Genomic DNA, 18,806 nt, shown 5'->3' on the forward strand with positions numbered 1-18,806 from the left:
TAAAATATCCCATTATACTTTTAATGTCTGTAGAAACTCTAGTAATGTCCTTTGTCTTATTCCTAACACTGGTAACTTCTGACTTTTCTCTTTATTTCCTCATCTTTCTTTAGGATGATTTAAGTAAAGCTTATATTTTCATCTTATGTCCTATATTGCCTCATTATGCATAACTCTGTGATATTATTTTATTTTTATGGGTTGCTTTAGGATTTATAGTACACACCTTTAACTTACTACAGTTTACTTCAAAAAACAATAAATGTTAAGTGATATTAATAAAACTCCAAATGATATTAATAAAACTTCATATATGGTATGAAAGTCTTACAACACTGTACTTCCACTTCTGCTTGCTAAATGAATAAAAAAGGACAGGGGAAGAAGAAACTCTGGAGTTAAAATCTCTGCTAGAAAGAAAAAGTGTATGTTCTCTTATGATGCACATGCACAGTATTAAGTGAGGGATACTGAAGGAGAATTCCAAGATACTAGAGTCTGGACATATGCAAGCCCCCTTGTTCTGACACAAATCAAGAGGAACTGATTTCCATTTGTAAGCGTACCTAATAAAATTCTGATTTAAGTGAAGATAGAGCTGAGGAGGTGGGGTAGTGCCATCCTAGTATCTGATAAACATTTGGAGAGGAGTATATGGAGCTCAGAGTTCACAAAGGTGATAAGGGTCTCTTGTAACAAAGGCCACTACGCAGCTGCATGATAGAATTAATCAGCTACTTAGTGATGGATGAAGGAAGTGGGAGGACGGACACTGATGTACGAAACACAGTACTGGGACTGCAGTATGGGCTCTGATGCTTTATAGGGTAGCACCTCCTTTCAGCTTTAGTTTTCTGATCTAAGTGATGGGGCATGATGAGAGTACCAGCACAGGAACTGGTAAAGTGTTACATAAAACATAAGCTAATATTTTATTCTAATGGAAATATGCAAATCACTCACCATTAAAAATCATTTAGATAAAATAGTTGATGACTTTTTAAAGCACTGTGTGCATGGAGGAAGATAAATTTTAAAAGAGGGAGCATTTAAGAAAAGATGGGGGTTTCCCAAAGCATTTTATAAGAATAAGCATCTTTTCTTTTCCAAGATTTAAAGACCAATGATGGAGGTGGTCACAAATACTGACAAGTGGAGTGGGGAGGGCTGAAAGGTGATGTGGCATGTGCTTCTGCCAGTCTTTATGGGAATTCTGACTGCATTTCTAAAGCTGTGGCTTGCATCAGAACCATCTTAAGGGACTGAAAAAATGCAGGCTGCAGGGTAGCACAGAGTTTGATTCCATCAGGGGTGGGGCCCAAGAATTCACACTACCAAGTTCTTGGGTGATATGGATGTTCCTGGTCTGGAGACCACACTGTGAGAACCACTGCTAAAAAGACCACGCTAGAGAAAGGAGTGAAAGAAAAAAACTGTCCAGCAGAGGAGAGCCTAACCCTTAGACATCTTGAAGCCATACAGTAAACTCTGTATGTATATATGTGCATATCTGAATAGGGCGTTGTTCAGCAAGAGAGATGAAATGATTTTGTATTGTGTCTTTCCAATTTTATCTTTTAAATTATAATTTAAAGCCTATGTCCACAATAGCCAAACTGTGGAAGGAGCCTCGGTGTCCATCGAAAGATGAATGGATAAAGAAGCTGTGGTCTATGTATACAATGGAATATTACTCAGCCATTAGAAATGACAAATACCCACCATTTGCTTCAACATGGATGGAACTGGAGGGTATTATGCTGAGTGAAATAAGTCAGTCGGAGAAGGACAAACATTATATGGTCTCATTCATTTGGGGAATATAAAAAATAGTGAAAGGGAATAAAGGGGAAAGGAGAAAAAATAAGTGGGAAATATCAGAAAGAGAGACAGAATATGAAAGACTCCTAACTCTGGGAAACGAACTAGGGGTGGTGGAAGGGGAGGTGGGCAGGGGGTGAGGGTGACTGGGTGGCGGGCACTGAGGGGGGCACTTGATGGGATGAGCACTGGGTGTTATTCTGTATGTTGACAAATTGAACACCAATAAAAAATAAATTTATAAGAAAAAAAAAAAGAACGCAGCTAGTTGAAAAAAATAAAAAATAAAGCCTATGTCCAAATACGTAAAAGTAGAGTAACAATAATTAACAGTATTGTTCTCTTTATTAAATTACAGTAACTTTTTACAAAAAAAGTTTTAGATTACCAGAAACTACCAAAGAAATAAAAAAGTCATAATTCTCTCAAAGAAAATTTTTACTCCAGTCATGTCAGACACGGTAAAGAAAATGTCAAGTACTGAACTATTTCCTAAATTACATTAAATCCTATCACTTAATACAGAACTTGTCACATTCAAATGTAATAAAACATTAAATTTTTATCTTGAAATAAATGGGATAGTACTTGATTCACAATTTTTGGTAAAGCCATTGGAAAGAAAATGTCAGAAACTATTTTATGGATCTTGTCTCAGTGAAGGTCAGCCAGTCTCAGCTGAGTCTCACCAGAGACCCAGAAAACATCTCTAGAGACACTCTCATGGTATGTTTTGCAAAACATGCTTTCATCCTTGGAAAGAATCTTAACCAATTTGTTCTCATGCAAATTATAGAAATACTTCAAAAATAGTGATATTTTAGAGGCTGTATTTCTCAATTCAAAGTGTAATATATCAAACTTAGTTTAATACATTAATAATGAGATTGTCTATATCTTAAATAATACACTGTTATTAAGAAATTGTCAGGCCCTGGTGCTATGCCGAATATAGAAACACTGGGCAGAACTTACTGAGTCAGGGGAAGAGAAAGAGGTAATCTTGAAAATTAAAAATCTATGAATGCCATCCCTTGATCTTACTCATGGAAAATGTTTCATATAATAAATCCCATTTAACTCTTTATCTTTCATTATGGTCTAATAAGCCACATTACAATACAATCATAAAAAATGATTTCTTTTTTTTTCAAGTGTTTATGCCAAAGACCACCCAGATAGTTTATAGCAGAAACAAAACAAGAAGCCAGTTTTGCTGATTACCTTTCCTATTTTTCATTAACATCACATACAACCGTCTTGAACTACTCTATGCTATGCTCTAACTGCTCTTACTGTGATGAGTAAACAGTAACTCATATGATATCCCTACTTTTATAAACTAATTTTGTAGTTATCAAAAAGCCACTTTTTATATAATAAAGTTCTCCTACAGTAACAATAACAAAAGCAACTAACATTTAGAGGGTGCTTGCTTTGTAGCAAGCACTTTATATATGATTTAATTTTCATACCAATCCCAAAAGAAAGAGGTTTACCTGGCCTGCCCAAGTCACACAGCGATTAGGTGGCAGATAGACCTATTTCGCAGGCTACATTCTTGGCCGTTTTGCAACGTTACTTCTACATAAAAATATTCTTATTGCCTACAGCATTTAATCACAACACCTTTTCTTTCTTTAAAAACCTCAAAATATAATTTAAGCTTATATTTCTATATTTCACTGTATCCAAGTCCCAGTGAACTTACAGTCTCTATACAAGTCATGTTCTTCTAGCAGCTGTTATTCTCCTCCTAGACTTAATTCAACTGTAATTAAAAATAATACCATACATTTTGCCCTTAGACAGCAAGTAGCTGGGATTTTAAAGAAATATACTCTCATGAAAATTTATCTTTTGGTAAATTTAAATCATTTATATGTATTATGCAACCAGACCTGTCAAGGTTCCTGACTCTACAATTCCTCTGACTCTGTATAAGTGAGTTAACACCACCTGCGTTGGGATCCTCACAGTAGAATGAAGGTAACAGGAGCACTATCTTTTATTGTCAATGTGGTGTTTACATGAATTAATTAATGTAAAGTTCTTCAGAGTTCTTACAATCCTTTCAAGATATCCTTGAAAAGCCAAGGAGCTTTCATGATAGACAATATATCTACTTTAAATTGAAAAGACCTTTAAATGCAATACACAATGCAAAGCTGAGATTCTCTTACAAGGTAAAGGAAAAAAGGAACATAAGATTGCCAGAGTATGCCTTTTTGTTTATGCAGAAAAGGCATGAATATTGTACTGCGAGTCTCTGCCCCGCCCCAATCCATATGTTGAAACCCTAATCCACAATTTGATGATACTTGGAGATGAGGCTTTGGGGAGGTAATAGGTCATAAGGGTGGAGCCCTCATTATGGGATTAATGCCCTCCTAAGAAGGGACAGGAGAGAGGTTGATTCCTCTCTCTCTGTTCTGTGCTATGTGAGGACACAGGAAAAAGATGGCTATGAGCAAACCAGGAAGTGGGCCTCATCAGACACCAGATCTACCAGCCATTTGATCTTGGACTTCCCAGCCTCCAGAACTATGAGAAATAAATGTTTACTGTCTAAGCCACTCAATGTGTGGTAATTTGTTATAGCAGCTTGAACTAAGACAGAAATCTTTTTTAATGTAAGATAAGAAAGTTCCAGGAAAACTATCTTTTATGTTCAAACAGAGAAGACTTTAAGTTGACCATCAGAGTTTTTCTTTTGTTTTGTTTTTATATTGAGAGTAAACAGTGCTGGGGGCAGGAGGAAAACAAAATTCTTTTCTTTATAAATTCCTATAGAACCCTAGTGAATTTTTTTCCAAATGCAAAGTTCTGTAAGGTTTACAGTCTCCAAAAACTAAAGTAAATGTATGTCAGATACTCCCAGTATCTTTGTTTTTACCAACAGATCTGTAACACATGAATTTTACTGACATTTAAAATGGTTTAATTATTCAGCAAGAGACATATTGATTTCCTTTTCTTCTACTAAAAGTACTTTGATTTTTCACTAGGTAAGCATCCTTTCCTTACTTGGAGTACATGGCATTATAGATGGAGCTGAATCCATCTCTGACTGTTGGGATAGACATTTGGCTGAAGCCCTAGCCCTTTCATGCTTTCATGCTTTGCAAATTCTGCCCAAAGAATGGTTAAAGGACTAGGCATCAAACATAGGCCAAATAGTTTGGATTAAAGCTAATCCTCAAATTTTTGCCTGAAATACCAGGAAAAAGGTGTTCTTTCTGTTGGACATAGAGCTCAGAGGATGACTCAGAACACTAGGATACCACCATGTACAGAGGACCTGCCCCAAAGTGACATCAACATGGAATCTGCATATATATATATATATATATATATATATATATATATATATACACACACACACACACACATACATACATACATACATACACACAATGTGACTAGATGGGTAGATAAATATCATCATGAGCTGAGGTCCTAATGACAATTTTAAGTTCTTGCATTAAGCTGACTTAAGGCTGGCTACCCTTGGATCCTCCCACTGTATCAGCCAATGAATTCCTATCTGGCTAAAGCTAGTTTAGCATGGGTTTTCCGTCACTATTAACTGCAAGACCTGACAACTGTATATACAGCAAAAGAGTCACTTAAGATAATGAAATAAAAACACATATATTTCATCTCAGCTTACCTTTTGGTTTAATAAAGCACTGGCCAACTTCTGGACTTCAGAACTCAGTAAGGTAGTTCCTCTAATGACTTTGCTGAGAGCAGCAAGAGACTGGTGAATACTTTGTACTAAGCGAATGGCATTAAATTGTTCCAGAATGATGAATGACAATATTGGAGATCCTTGTCGATCATTAGGAGGAGACACCTTCTGATGAATCAGGTTGGAATTCTAGAAGAATAAGTCATATCATACTTACTGAAAAGCAGCACAATCACTGACACAAACACATTTCCAAAGTTATTAAAATTCCTTGCCCACTCCATTTTGAAATACTGCTGCTCCAGAGTGGCCAAGCTTATTGCATCTGTAAATAAGAGACCCCCATCTGGGTAGCACGGGGGTGGGGGCTGAGAGAGGGAAGCCACACTGGAAAGTGGTGGTCACTACAGCAGAAGTGGAAAGAACGGCAGTCTGTAAGCCAACGCAAGGAGAGCAGAACAGCTACGCTAGGCAGGAAAAGAGAATAATAGTGAAAGGGAATATAAAGGAAGGGAGAAGAAATGTTGGGAAATATCAGGAAGGGAGACAGAACATAAAGACTCCTAACTCGGGGAAACGAACTAGGGGTGGTGGAAGGGGGGAGGAGGGCGGGTGTTGGAGGGGAATGGGTGACGGGCACTGAGGTGGACACTTGACGGGATGAGCACTGGGTGTTTTTCTGTATGTTGGTAAATTGAACACCAATAAAAATTAATTAAAAAAAAAATTCGTGGCTTCAAAATAAAGTGTGAATAGTTATTTAATTCAGCCTGAAAATTCCCTGTCTGTAAATAAGAAGCATACTATAGATCTTATACTCAGGATCATTGAATATTCTATCTTAGTGCATATTTCTACATCTATACTTTAACAGAGATTCTGACACATGGATTTCTAGGATTTTCCAAATTAGTAAGAAGAATTCAAGGAATGGGAGTTATTTCTAAAGAGCTTATATAGTTTAAGAGAAAAAAATTTACCTTCAATAATATTATAGAAGTGTCAAAATACAATCAAGAGATAAATATGGGAAGTCCTTTTCTCCTACCTACTATCTGTTATCCTAATTTTCTTTATATACTCTACTTACAATCCTAGTTAAGGATCCTTTCTCTTTGCTTTAATGGTTGTCACATTCATATATTCCATGAGAGCATAGTCTTGTTCATCTGTTTAGCATGATAAATAATAACATGATGATCTAGCATGGATACTGCCATCAAATATCACCATTAAGTAACTTTTATTGGCTTAAGATGTGATATCAACAATCCTCCCATCACCTTCACCTGTAGATTCCATCCCAAGAGACCACTGCTTTTGCTCATCCGTAAGAAGGAACTCCTCATCCGTTCAAATCTGATCACGAGATTGCAGCCCATCAGCCCCATCCCCAGGCTCCACTTACTTCTGATTCTAGTTCTCTTGCTGCTTCCACCCTATCTGTGGCAACTTCCTCCCCTAACATGTTGAATTCCTTCAAAATAATCTATGCGGTCTGGAATCAACATCATCCCAAATTCCTACCATGTTGATATTTTGATTTATTCTCATGAATCACAACGTTCTTAATGGCATCTAGAATGTTGAATCCTTTCAATTTACTTTGCCCAGATCCATCAAAGAAACCACTATCTAGGGTAGCTATAGTTGTACAAAATGAATTTCTTACTTGAAAGTCAGAATGACTCCTCAATTCATGGGCTGCAGAATGGGTGTTGTGTTAGCTGCCACAGAACAATGCTAATCTGGTTGGTCATCTCCATTAGAGCCCTTGGGTGACTGGATGAGTTGTCAGGGAGCAGTAATACTTTGAAAGAAATCCTTTTACTGAGCAGTTGGTCTCAACAGTGGACTACTCAATAAACCATGTGTCAACAGTTGTGCTCTTATCCGAGCTTTGTTGCCCCGTTTCTAGAGCACACGCAGAGTATGGAGCATCCTGTGTAGAGGCCCTGAGAATTTTCAGAGTCGTCAACGAGCACTGAAAGTCACCAGCTACATTAACAAAACAGACACATTCGGGTGACAGACTTTCTACCACTCCTCTTGGATCCATAATCTAAGAAAACAGTTCTCTGTACTAAACTTTTTAAAAGGTTGACTTAGGAAAGCATCAAAAATGCTTAAAATTCAAACAGAGGTCAAGTAGGGACTATGGTTTAGAGATGTGCAGTGTAAAATGTAAAGTGAATTTCAGACAATGAGAAAAGAATGTAAAATATCACATTAATAATGCTTTACAATGATTGCATGTTGAAATGCTTATGTTTTGGATATATCAGGTGACATAAAATATATTATTAAAGTGAATTTCACTTGTATCCACTTATTTAAATGTGGCTGCTAGAACATTTAAGATGACATCTATGGCTCCCATCTGGTTTCACATCATATTCCCATCACACGGTCCTGCTCTGGAGACTTATCACATAAAATGCTGTATGTTCAGCAATAAGAACAAAAGCACAGAAAAAAATATATAGTACAGTCTTAAAAGTGATTAATAAAAGATGAAAAAGCATTGTGAAGGAAAAAAAGAAAGCAAAATGTACCACATCACCTGTGGTAAATTAATCAGTGGAAAAAGTATAACATCGTAGGAAATAGCAAAGTATACTGTAGTATAGATTATATACTATAGTCATAGTCCACTTCTCCTCAAGGTCTTCACAAACACTTCATAAATATTCATGTCAAGTAACTAATTATAAAAATAAATGCAGCTATTGTACACTACCTAAAAATGAAAAAAATTTATAGCAACAGCAATGTTAGTTATAATCTTAAGACAAAAAACTTGAATAACATTTTAAAATTATATATACATATGTAAGCTAAAAATCACCATGAATAATTATAACATATATGCAGCATGATTTTTGGTGAAACTACCAAGGGATTATATAGTTTTATCTTTAGTCAGATGATTAATACAAGAAAAGCCTTTTCTAATGACTAAATACAAATGAGTAAATTGTGTTCCTTTGAAGGATGGCTTTGACATTTTAAAGTTCATCTTGTCATTAAAAAGCTAAGTGTATTCAGGGAAAATCATTAAGTGATTATGGAACTGCTGGGGGAAAAGGTTATGGATACTATTAAGCAAGGAGTATCTTTTGATCACAAAAAACTACCCTAATTTGGTATAATGTAGGCGTGAATCCAGGATTTCTGTGTTTTAACTGAAATTATTTTCAAGTGGGATACTGTTTCAGACTTAAGACAGATGACATATAGAAGTGTTGTTTTGTTTTTAATAAGTAGAGATTTCAGAAAATGTTTTTTTCTGAGAGAATTTTTGTCATGAGAAGAAATTCTGAAATTCTAGCATTGATTAGGCCAGAGTTGCAAGCTTTTCCGTAAAGATCCAGAAAGGAAATATGCCAGGCTTTGTCACAATTACTCAACCACACTGCTGTAGCACAGAATTGGCTGCAGACAGTCTACAAATAGGCCATGCAGCTGGGTTTCAATAAAACTATTTCTAGAAAATGAGGGCAGGTCACATGTGTCCCTTAGGCCGTAGCTGGCCAAGCTCTCAGGGACACTCTCATTATTCAATGTGTTACAGAGATTCATGTACTGGTCCTTTCCAGATCTGCAATGCAATGAAATTAGTAAGATTATGTTCTCTGTGTATATTTGCACATGGCTTATAAAACAGTGATCAACAACCAGACAAAGGATTTTCCCCTCCTGGTCATATGATCATGTCTTGGTTCGAGATGTTTTTTCTGTGATAAGGAAGATATTAAAAGACTCAACATACAATCATTTTAAAAAACAAAAAAGGAAATGAGAAACAGAAAGAAAGGTAGGTGTTAGTGAAGGGAATATAAGGGAAGAGAGAAGAAGTGTGTGGGAAATATCAGAAAGGGAGACAGAACATAAAGACTCCTAACTCTGGGAAATGAACTAGGGGTGGTGGAAGGGGAGGGGGGGGGGGATGAGTGGGTGAAGGGTGCTGAGGGGGGCACTTGATGGGATGAGCACTGGGTGTTATTCTGTATGTTGGCAAATTGAACACCAATAAAAAATAAATTTATTATAAAAAAAAGACTCAACATACAATCATTTTAAAAAACAAAAAAGGAAACAAGAAACAGAAAGAAAGGTAGGTGTTCTATATGGATTACAGAAAAGGGGGTAGTATCTTCATTTCCATGGGGTAGAAATTTTACTTTTGCCATCCAGGAACTCTTCATTCTTCTTTAGATAATCATTTCTTACTATCTCTTTGGGGCAGAAACAGCCTCTCCTAAGTCTTAGTCCATATGGTTCTATAAGAGTTTACTCAGCTCCGTTGGAGAAACTAGTATGTGACTTAAAGCTTCACTAATATGAGCACTCCATTCTTCCAAGCACAGTGACTGGTTCAGGGACAGGCACACAGCCAACCAGACAGAACCCAAGCCAGTGAGAATTCTGATGGGTCTTCTGATAAAGAGGCAACTGTTTTCACCAGACTTGAACCTAAGAGATCCTGAGGTGGAGAATAGGTGTAGCCATTCTGTGATGATGGGAGAGATAGCTCTTTTATAGTTTATATATGTTACATTCTACCATAGATAGATGATAGATAGATGTATTCCTAATCAGAATGGTGAAAAGTTTGACATATCTGCATTAAATTATGTCTCTCCAGAAGTGGATTTCTGACGAGAGAAGAAGAAAGCAACAATAAAGGCAATAGTACTATCCATTTGGTAAGTTCAAAGGGGAGAACAATCTATAAAATTCTTGGTATCCCACAACCCAGCAATTGCACCACTAGGTATTTATCCCAAAGATACAGATGTCATGAAACAAAGGGGTACTTGTGCCCCAGTGTTCAATGTCCACAGTAGCCAAACAAAGGTGCACCTGTCCCCCCGTAGCAATGTCCACAGTAGTCAAACTGTGGAAGGAGCCATGATGTCCATGGACAGATAAATGGATAAAGAAGATGTAGTGTATATATACAATGGAATATTACTCAGCCATCAGAAAGAATGAATACTTACTACTTACATTGATGTGGGTGGTACTGGAAGGTATTATGCTGAGTGAAACAGGTCAATCAGAGAAAGAAAATTATATGATTTTATTCATATGGAATTTAAGAGACAAAACAGAGGAACGTAGGGGAAGGGAAGGAAAAATAAACAAGATGAATAAGAGAAGGAGACAAACCATGAGAGATACTTAATCATAGAAAACAAACTGACGGTTGCAGGAGGGAAGGGGGTTGGAGGATAGGGTCACCAGGAGATGGGCATGAAGAAGGCATATGATGTCATGAGCACTGGGTGTAATACACAACTGATGAATGATTGCACACAACATCTGATACTATGATGTACTATATGTTGGTTAATTTAAATTAAAAATAAAAAGAATTCCTGGCATCCCATTTCCCAGGACACCTGGCTGCTTTGTCATTTTATTTTATTGTACCTAAAGCCAGTTATTAGTAACAAACAGAGCTTAACCTAAACTTGGTAATGGCTATTTCCAGGATCATGCCAAATTACCAAATGGATCAAAGGATACCAAAGCAGTCATGTTTTCATGCTCATTTCATTTAGTTTAGGTACAATTGAATGTGTATGAACTGAGCAAGCAGAGCTCAACTGGGCTAAGTGTGCACTGATTACCCAATAAACTTTAAACCACACGTGTGGAAGAACTAGAACGAAGGCAGAACTGCTGGTGATAAGTAGAGCAAGCAAAGCCAAGACTGGAAGAGGGTGAAGGTAGTATTTTGAATTGCTGTGCTGAAGCTGATGCAAGCTATTGTATCTTCTGAAAAGAAAACTGAGAGGAAGCTAGAGGGTGCCAATAAAAAAAGGAGCTTTTGTTTTAAATATTTACATGCCTCAACAATTTCATGGCTTTTATGTAGAATACTAGAATATTAACAAACAGCAGACCCAGCAGTCTCCCCAGGGAGAAGTCTCGGCAGATGTCATTGGAAGGAGCACCTTCAGCTCTGTAGATTCTATCCCTTTGTTCTCTGACAGCCATTTCCCCTCAAAGTTGGGGATATAGCATAAAATGGCATATTAATAAAACCATTGCTTTTACTTCCGGGAAAGTATCTTTCATAGGCTCTGTACTCCACGATGTGGCTGAAGGGGAGCTCTCAAGGGAGGCGGTCATAGCAGTCTCACACTGGGAGACGTAATGGGACAGAATGACTAAGTCTCGAGTAGGGACAATGTGCCAGGCACGCGGTACGTTTCCATACAAAGCTATTCTGTTATATGTTAATAGTTTCAGCAATACAGAAGACAGAAAAGAGTGGATCATGAATGATAACAAATGCAGTGAATCTGAAATTTTTGTTTAAATGTACCCATGATGAACAAATAGCTTTTCTTCAATGCGCTTCTGAAAGTGGCATGCTATGTGTACAGTGACTCACAGAGTGCTTGTGTGCACACCTGCGGTTTCAAGTCTGACAAGAGCCCAATATTCTGGTGAGCGAGTGAGCTGGTTCACGACAGTGAGGCTGAAGGGACACTCAGGTTCCAGTGGTGATGCAATGAGAAGAAACCATCCCAACTCTGCGTCACACATTGAAAACATGAGGAAACCATCACTGGAAGGACACATGCAACTTACTTTACAACTGCCCAAAGTAAGAAACAGAGAATCCCAGCTTCTGTTCTTAGCAAAGACACTGCTGAAATGCCAAGCATATTCTTAAATACACCCATATGCAACCTTGAGAGGAGAAGAAAGAATTATTCAAACAATTAAGTGCTGAGTATTCCATTTTATCTTTATTAATTTCATGATGAATGTAGTCTTAAGTATTCTGGAGTAGAGATAATTATTTATTAATTACTTCACAGTATATAGTAGCTGTGTTGATACTACCCTTGCCCCCTGCCCAAGGCCTGACCTTTAGGGTGGTCAGCTGAGAGCCAGAGCAATTATCCTGTACAAACAGCCAGATGCCCTGTGGGCAAGGTGTACAGGGTCAGGTGAGGTGATAATGCTCTCCTTATAAAGATGAAGGAGGCAGCCTTCATGTTCTAGGAAATATAACGGGCTTGAATTCTAACATTGTGGTGTGTAAATAAAATCTCTCCAGAAGCCACGATATCTAAAAGGTGACTCCAAGTTTGCTTTACTCCTCTTGACTTGTGAAAATTCAGGGAGACGATGCTCTGGTCTCTCCAGTACCTTGGGCCTTAGGAACTTAGTCAGGGTCTACCCTCTGGCCTTCTCCGAGAAAAATATAGTTTTATTATCCTTTCTGATCAGAGCAATTAACTAGACAAATGGCTAAAATGTAATTCTCATGGTGTGTGAAGAGTCACACAAGACTGGGGCTTTTTATGGTAACACTGAGAAATCCAAAAAGGTTTTTTATTTTTCCACACTAAGAGTGAGAAAATGCAAGCAGGCCACGAATTTCACTGATTCCAGAAAACTTGAGCTTCTGCACTGTAAATATGGGGTTGTGAGACCAGAGATCAAGCAAGTCCAGAATCTGCTCAAGGTGGAGAGGTTAGAGAGCCCATGGAAATGAAATCCCGAAAGGTAACACTCTCAGTAGAAGAGTGAAATAGAAATAAACCTTCACCTTGGTCCCAAGGACAAGTAGGGAAATCTCAGACATTAAAATTTGGTATAACTGGAGTAGGGAGTGTGGGCATAGGACCCTCTTCTCAAAAATAATCATCATAATTGGAACTTTAATGTTAGTTTGTATGTACTACTTTGAAGGTTCTAATGAACTTCAAGAAGATAATTTATATTATTCTAGACCAGGGTATCTCAGAGTATTTGAAGCCCCATTATCCTGACCCTGACCCAAACCCAAACCAATCCTACATTCTAAATTGAATGGCAGAAAAATTTTTATTGTAGGCTACAAATAATTCTTTTAGGTGAAGTTACCAAAATAATTAGCAACTCATAGCTTAAAACAAAAACAAAAACAAAAACAAAGAAAAAACCCAAACTACTGTATCAGTGAGTAGGCATGCTATCAAGTTATCATATACAACATAGAAAAGAATCAAATCTACAAAGACTTCAGATATTGGAATATCACACACAAAACGGAACAATTACGGTAAATGTTTCTAGAACTGATAAACAATCTTAAGCAGATTTGGCAAAGAAACAAAACTTTTTTATTTTTTTATTTTTAATTTTTTTCACTTCAATTTTTTTTACATATTTTTTAATTGGAGTTCAATTTGCCAACATATAGCATAATACCCAGTGCTCATCCCATCAAGTGCCCCCCTCAGTGCCCATCACCCAATCACCCTCACCCCCTGCCCACCTCCCCTTCCACCACCCCTAGTTCATTTCCCAGAGTGAGGAGTCTCTCATTGTCTGTCTCCCTTTCTGATATTTCCCACTCATTTTTCTCCTTTCCCCTTTATTCCCTTTCACTATTTTTTATATTCCCCAAATGAATGAGACCATAAAATGTTTGTCCTTCTCCGATTGACTTATTTCAATCAGCATAATACCCTCCAGTTCCATCCACGTCAAAGCAAATGGTGGGTATTTGTCATTTTTAATGGCTTAGTAATTAATATTCCATTGTATACATATACCACATCTTCTTTAACCATTCATCAGAAACAAAACTTTTAAAAATTAAAAAATATATAATTAAAAAGTAACACTCCAATACTAGATATGATTTAGCTGAATAGAGAGTGAACTGGAAGGCAGATGTATAGAGACAAAGGGAAGTGGGAAGTAAGAGAAGTAGGAAACAGGATAAGTAAAGACCAGAGGCAGGTCTGTACCTAATCAGTTTCAGAAGAGAGGAAGCTTAAAGCAGAGCTCAGGGTTCCACTGACCCTGCCCTGCTGGTGAGCAACAGCAATCAAAGTTCAAAGAACGCATCAAGTCTTAAGCAAGACCTAAAAATGAATGAATTAAAGACATAAAGAAAACAAAGCCACACCAAGTCTTAGTAAAACTGCAGAAAATGAAGACAAAGAGATCTTAAAAGCAGTAAGAAAATAAAGAGAAGTCAAAGGAGCAAAGAGGGACTTGTCAGCAGCAAGTAGAGAAAGGAGAGTAGAATGATCTCAATCTACCTTCAATATAATGAGAGAGAGTAACTGTTAACACAGGAAAATATACAGGTAAACAACAGAGGATATGTGAAAGTCATTTTCAGAGAAATAAGAACTCAACTTGCCAACCGAGGACTTTCTCTGCACTTCAGGCAGAAGGGAAGGGGCAGTAAATGCTCATACCTAAGATGCCAAAAGGAACAAGACAGTGGATGTGGGGGAAGACCCAACCAGCATGAAGGGAAAACCACCCCAAGGCTGAAAGGTGGGGGCCATGCATCATGTCCTAAGCTTCTTGGATTCTCTTCCACGTAAATAAATAGATTTATGTTAACTTCAATAAGGTAAGTGGGGACAATGAAATATCACGGAAAAACAAGAAATCATCTATGATTTGTAAACTGTGAAAATATCAGAGAAAACTATTAGTCCAAAGGAAGATAAAGGCATGAAAAAAAAAGGTAGGAAAAATGCAAAACATAACAGTATATAGTAATCCAAATTAGTGTAAACAGACTGAAGGATCCACCAAAAGATTAAACAGAAGCCACCAAAAAATAAATAAATAAATAAAAATTAAAAAAAATAAAATAAACAGAAGCCACCTGTAGGCTCCTTACAAGATACCCACATAAAAACAGATTCAAAGCCGAGAGCAAAAGTGGGAAATAAGATACATCTAGTCAATTGTAACAGACAGCTCATACAGATTTACTAGTATCAGAAGAAAACACTTTAAGAGCTAAAGAAAATTACAATAATGAAGGTTCAACCTATCAAGGAGATAAGAGTCGCTGGAGGGGTGGGTGAGGGAGTCACTGGGGTATGGGCATGGAGGAAGGCATGTGATGAGAGGAGCACTGGGTGCATCACTGAACTCTATCCCTGAAGCTAATAATAGAGTACAGTTATAGCAGAAATCTACAACTAAAAGGTAACCAGGAAAGCAACTGTGAATAAAATAGCTTAACAGAAGATGAACTCATAATGGAATGTAGAAAATATTTAAAACTGTGCAATACTGAAAACACAAAAGAAGAATTTGAGGGATACAGTTAAAACAGCAATCCAGCCTTCAGTGCTGAACAAGGAATGAGAGGAGAGGGAATGACTGAAGCAAACCTCCAAACCAAAGAGCAGAAACAGAAGGAAGAGCAAAAGAAACCATACCCTGTTCCTGCAGAGGAGATACCCTAGCTCAGCTACATCAACCCACTTTTCTCTTCTCTCTGTGTAGCTCTTGAGATGCTGAGGCTGAGACTCTGCAAATGGACAGACAGCTCCCTCAGCCAGCTGACCTCTTGGGAGGTCATGCCACCTGGAACTTCTAGAGGGGCTCGGTCCTCCCTGCTAGCTTGGCTTCTCCTGGGGAGGCTCCCAGCAGCAGGGGCTGTGGGGCCTCTGCAGAGGGACCTCCACCCCCAGGAGGAAGTGCTCTCCTGGGTCCGAGCCTAGCTCTCCTGGGTCAAGTCCCACTGAGTCTGAGTCCCACTCCGGGCTCCTAGCTCCAAGGTGGGTGCTCTCCAGGGTGCTCCAGGTACTGACCACCTCAGCCTCTTCCCCCTCTGTTCCCTGGCTTGATAGAAGGTCCTCTTTTCCTGCACCTATCTGTTCCCAATTCTTCCTGTTGGAGTTTTTCTTGGCCCTGCAACATCTGTATAACCAATTCCCTGTATTAAATAATCTGCTGAAATACCTTGGGTGTTTTTCTACTTTGCCAACAGGCATGCCACAGGCAGAATGTAAGTTACTATAAATTACATCCTTGGTGTGATGGAAAGGAAGCAAACCAGTCAGAGGGGTGGGGAGAGAGTGGTGGTGCATAAAGCTTTACTAAGGACTAAATTCCAAGGGAAATCTTTCACCTAAGACTGAGACAAGGGGTTAAATGTGATGAGTTTTAGATGTTTCAGAAAGCAAAAAAAAAAAAAGGAAACAGCTCTAAGAAGAACTGAGAAGTGTTTATTAAACAAAGGTGTATATTACAGATATGTTCCCTACCTTAAATTTTCTAAAACCAGGACATAGCAATCATATTTTATATGATTTCACCTTAATTAAAAAGGAGGAAAACCGAGCAACAATCTGAGAAGAGATAACGTAAAAGATATTTTTAGTTTAAGAATGGAAGAAAGTACTAGTCCTATTGTTTATTCTAGCACTCTCCATTTTAAATTTATTTAATTGCAATTCATTCTTTAAAATTAGGCTATGGAGTCCACAAGTTTGACGAACATACAATCTACTTACCAGTCTGAGCAAAGAAATAATAGTTAATGGATCAACAGGTTACTGTTCAGAAAAAAATCCATCACCTATTTTTCCCCCAACAACTCTATCGGTCTAGAAGAGATGGTTTTATATGTACCTCTTATCATATGAGTAATTTCAGTGGGAATTAATGGGAGTTTTCATGCCATATAAAGGATATGTAAATTGGTTAGAATATCAGTAATTCTCATCAGTTATCACCATCAACCAGGTATTAAAAAGTGATGAGTGGTAACTGGTGTGTAATAAAAAAATTAAAGCATGAACTGACCTTTTAAATGCAAACATGCAGAATATTAAATAAGATTAGGTTTTAATCTGTTATACTTTTCAGTATTTTGCTTGTCAAATTACTAGTTTTCAAATTACTATTTTTCAATAGAAATCCCCAGGAAAAATGTCACAAAAATAAGAGATGTTACTAAATTATGCATCTGGACTATTTAAAAAACGATGTAACATAAACTAAGGATTAACAAAGTAATGCTAAAATTTATAGTTACACCTTTATATATTATATATGTATACAATATATGTATATTTTCCTGAAATAATCACTAATATCATCACTAAAAGTCTAGAGAATCAGCCTCAAACATGAAAGCCTAAATTAATAAAAGATCTTAAATATGGCCATATTATCAATACTACTAGGGCTTGTTATACTAAGCATTTATGCATGTATGTATGTAAGGGTGGGGAGAAGCAGAGGGAAAGAGAAAGAGAATCTCAAGCAGGCTCCATGCTGGGTGTGGGATGTGAGACTTGATCTTATGACCCTGATATTATGACCTGAACTGAAATCAAGAGTTGTACCATTAACTGACTGAGCCACCCCAGTGCCCCTATACTAAGCTTTTAAAAATCTACAAATCTTTACAGATCTGTGAACAAAAAAATGTTTAATCGATGAAGGGTTCATGTTTTCCAAACCATGTTCACACCTACTTTTTATTAGATCCACACAAGAGTCTTGTGATGATTGATGCTATCTGTGAAATGTCTTGGACGCTTCTCTTACCTATGTTCCCGCTGCCACAATTCCTAGAGGATAAAGTATAAGCTCTCCAGCCAGGTCCTGCTGAAGAGTTCTGATCATATCGCTCGCAACTCTAAGCACCCTTCATCCCTGGCAGGTTAGAGTAACAAACATGGCAACTCTTCCATCTCTCTGCAATTCCACAACTTTTTTTAATCTAGAGAATTTCTTACTCATCATGTAACCTCGCATTCCTTCACCTGGGCTTCTCAAAACATTGTAATACCTGTATTTTTTGAGCATTATTAACAACCCTTAATAACTCGTAGCACTTACCACATAAAGGAACAGCAATAGATACCTGATGAATGACTGAATGGATGAGTAAATGAATACATGAATGCAGAGAAGAGGTTCATGTTCTTTTTATACACACACAAAAAAACTAATAAAAAGTTCAGAAGTGATTCAGCTAATGTCCCCTAGCTGTTTAATGGGGAAATATTAGGACCTGGATGATCCCTAATAACTAATTTCCATAAAGTTATTATTGTTGCTTATATTTAATCTTTAAATTTAACTGGTAATTAACCATAACCTGATAGAAATAATGATGAAAAATTCTAATAAAGGAATGTGGTATTGTTTCATTTAGAACATTTATATTCATAAATTTTAAAACTCCTCCCAAATAAGAGAGTTCCTTTGTGGTGATCATTTCTCAAGATATGTATGTGTAACAAATCACGACATTATATGCCTTAAACTTCACACAATGTTAGATGTCAACTGTATCCCAATGAAGTTGGAAAAAAATAGTAAAATAAATAAATAAATAACCAAAATAAAAAAAAAATAAGAGAGTTCCTATCCCTAATGGCCATATCTTAACTTGCCTAGTTTAAAACACTACTTTTATGAGAATTGCTATGCAAGTTATAAATTAATACTCTTGAAACACAGAGAAGGAATTGAGTAACAACAGAGACAGCTTTTG

At 37.2% G+C, this 18,806-nt stretch overlaps 1 protein-coding gene across 9 annotated transcripts in view; it reads right to left on the reverse strand.

Moving 5' to 3' along the window:
- Nucleotides 1-18,806, reverse strand: part of DYNC2H1 (dynein cytoplasmic 2 heavy chain 1) — a 339,344-nt gene that overhangs the window by 82,121 nt on the left and 238,417 nt on the right. For 8 of the 9 annotated variants that reach the window (XR_011995854.1, XR_011995852.1, XR_011995853.1 and 5 more), the window contains one exon: nucleotides 5,495-5,704. Coding sequence is in view for 5 of the 9 variants with exons in the window: in XM_072729934.1 (XP_072586035.1) it covers nucleotides 5,495-5,704 (210 nt within the window). In the remaining 4 variants the exon portion in view is untranslated. Of the gene's footprint in view, nucleotides 1-5,494; nucleotides 5,705-12,124; nucleotides 12,227-18,806 lie in introns of those variants that run through there. The other variant, XM_072729935.1, reaches the window with a different exon arrangement.

This window comes from Vulpes vulpes, chromosome 12 (genome assembly GCF_048418805.1).
Source record: "Vulpes vulpes isolate BD-2025 chromosome 12, VulVul3, whole genome shotgun sequence".
NCBI lineage: Eukaryota > Metazoa > Chordata > Mammalia > Carnivora > Canidae > Vulpes > Vulpes vulpes.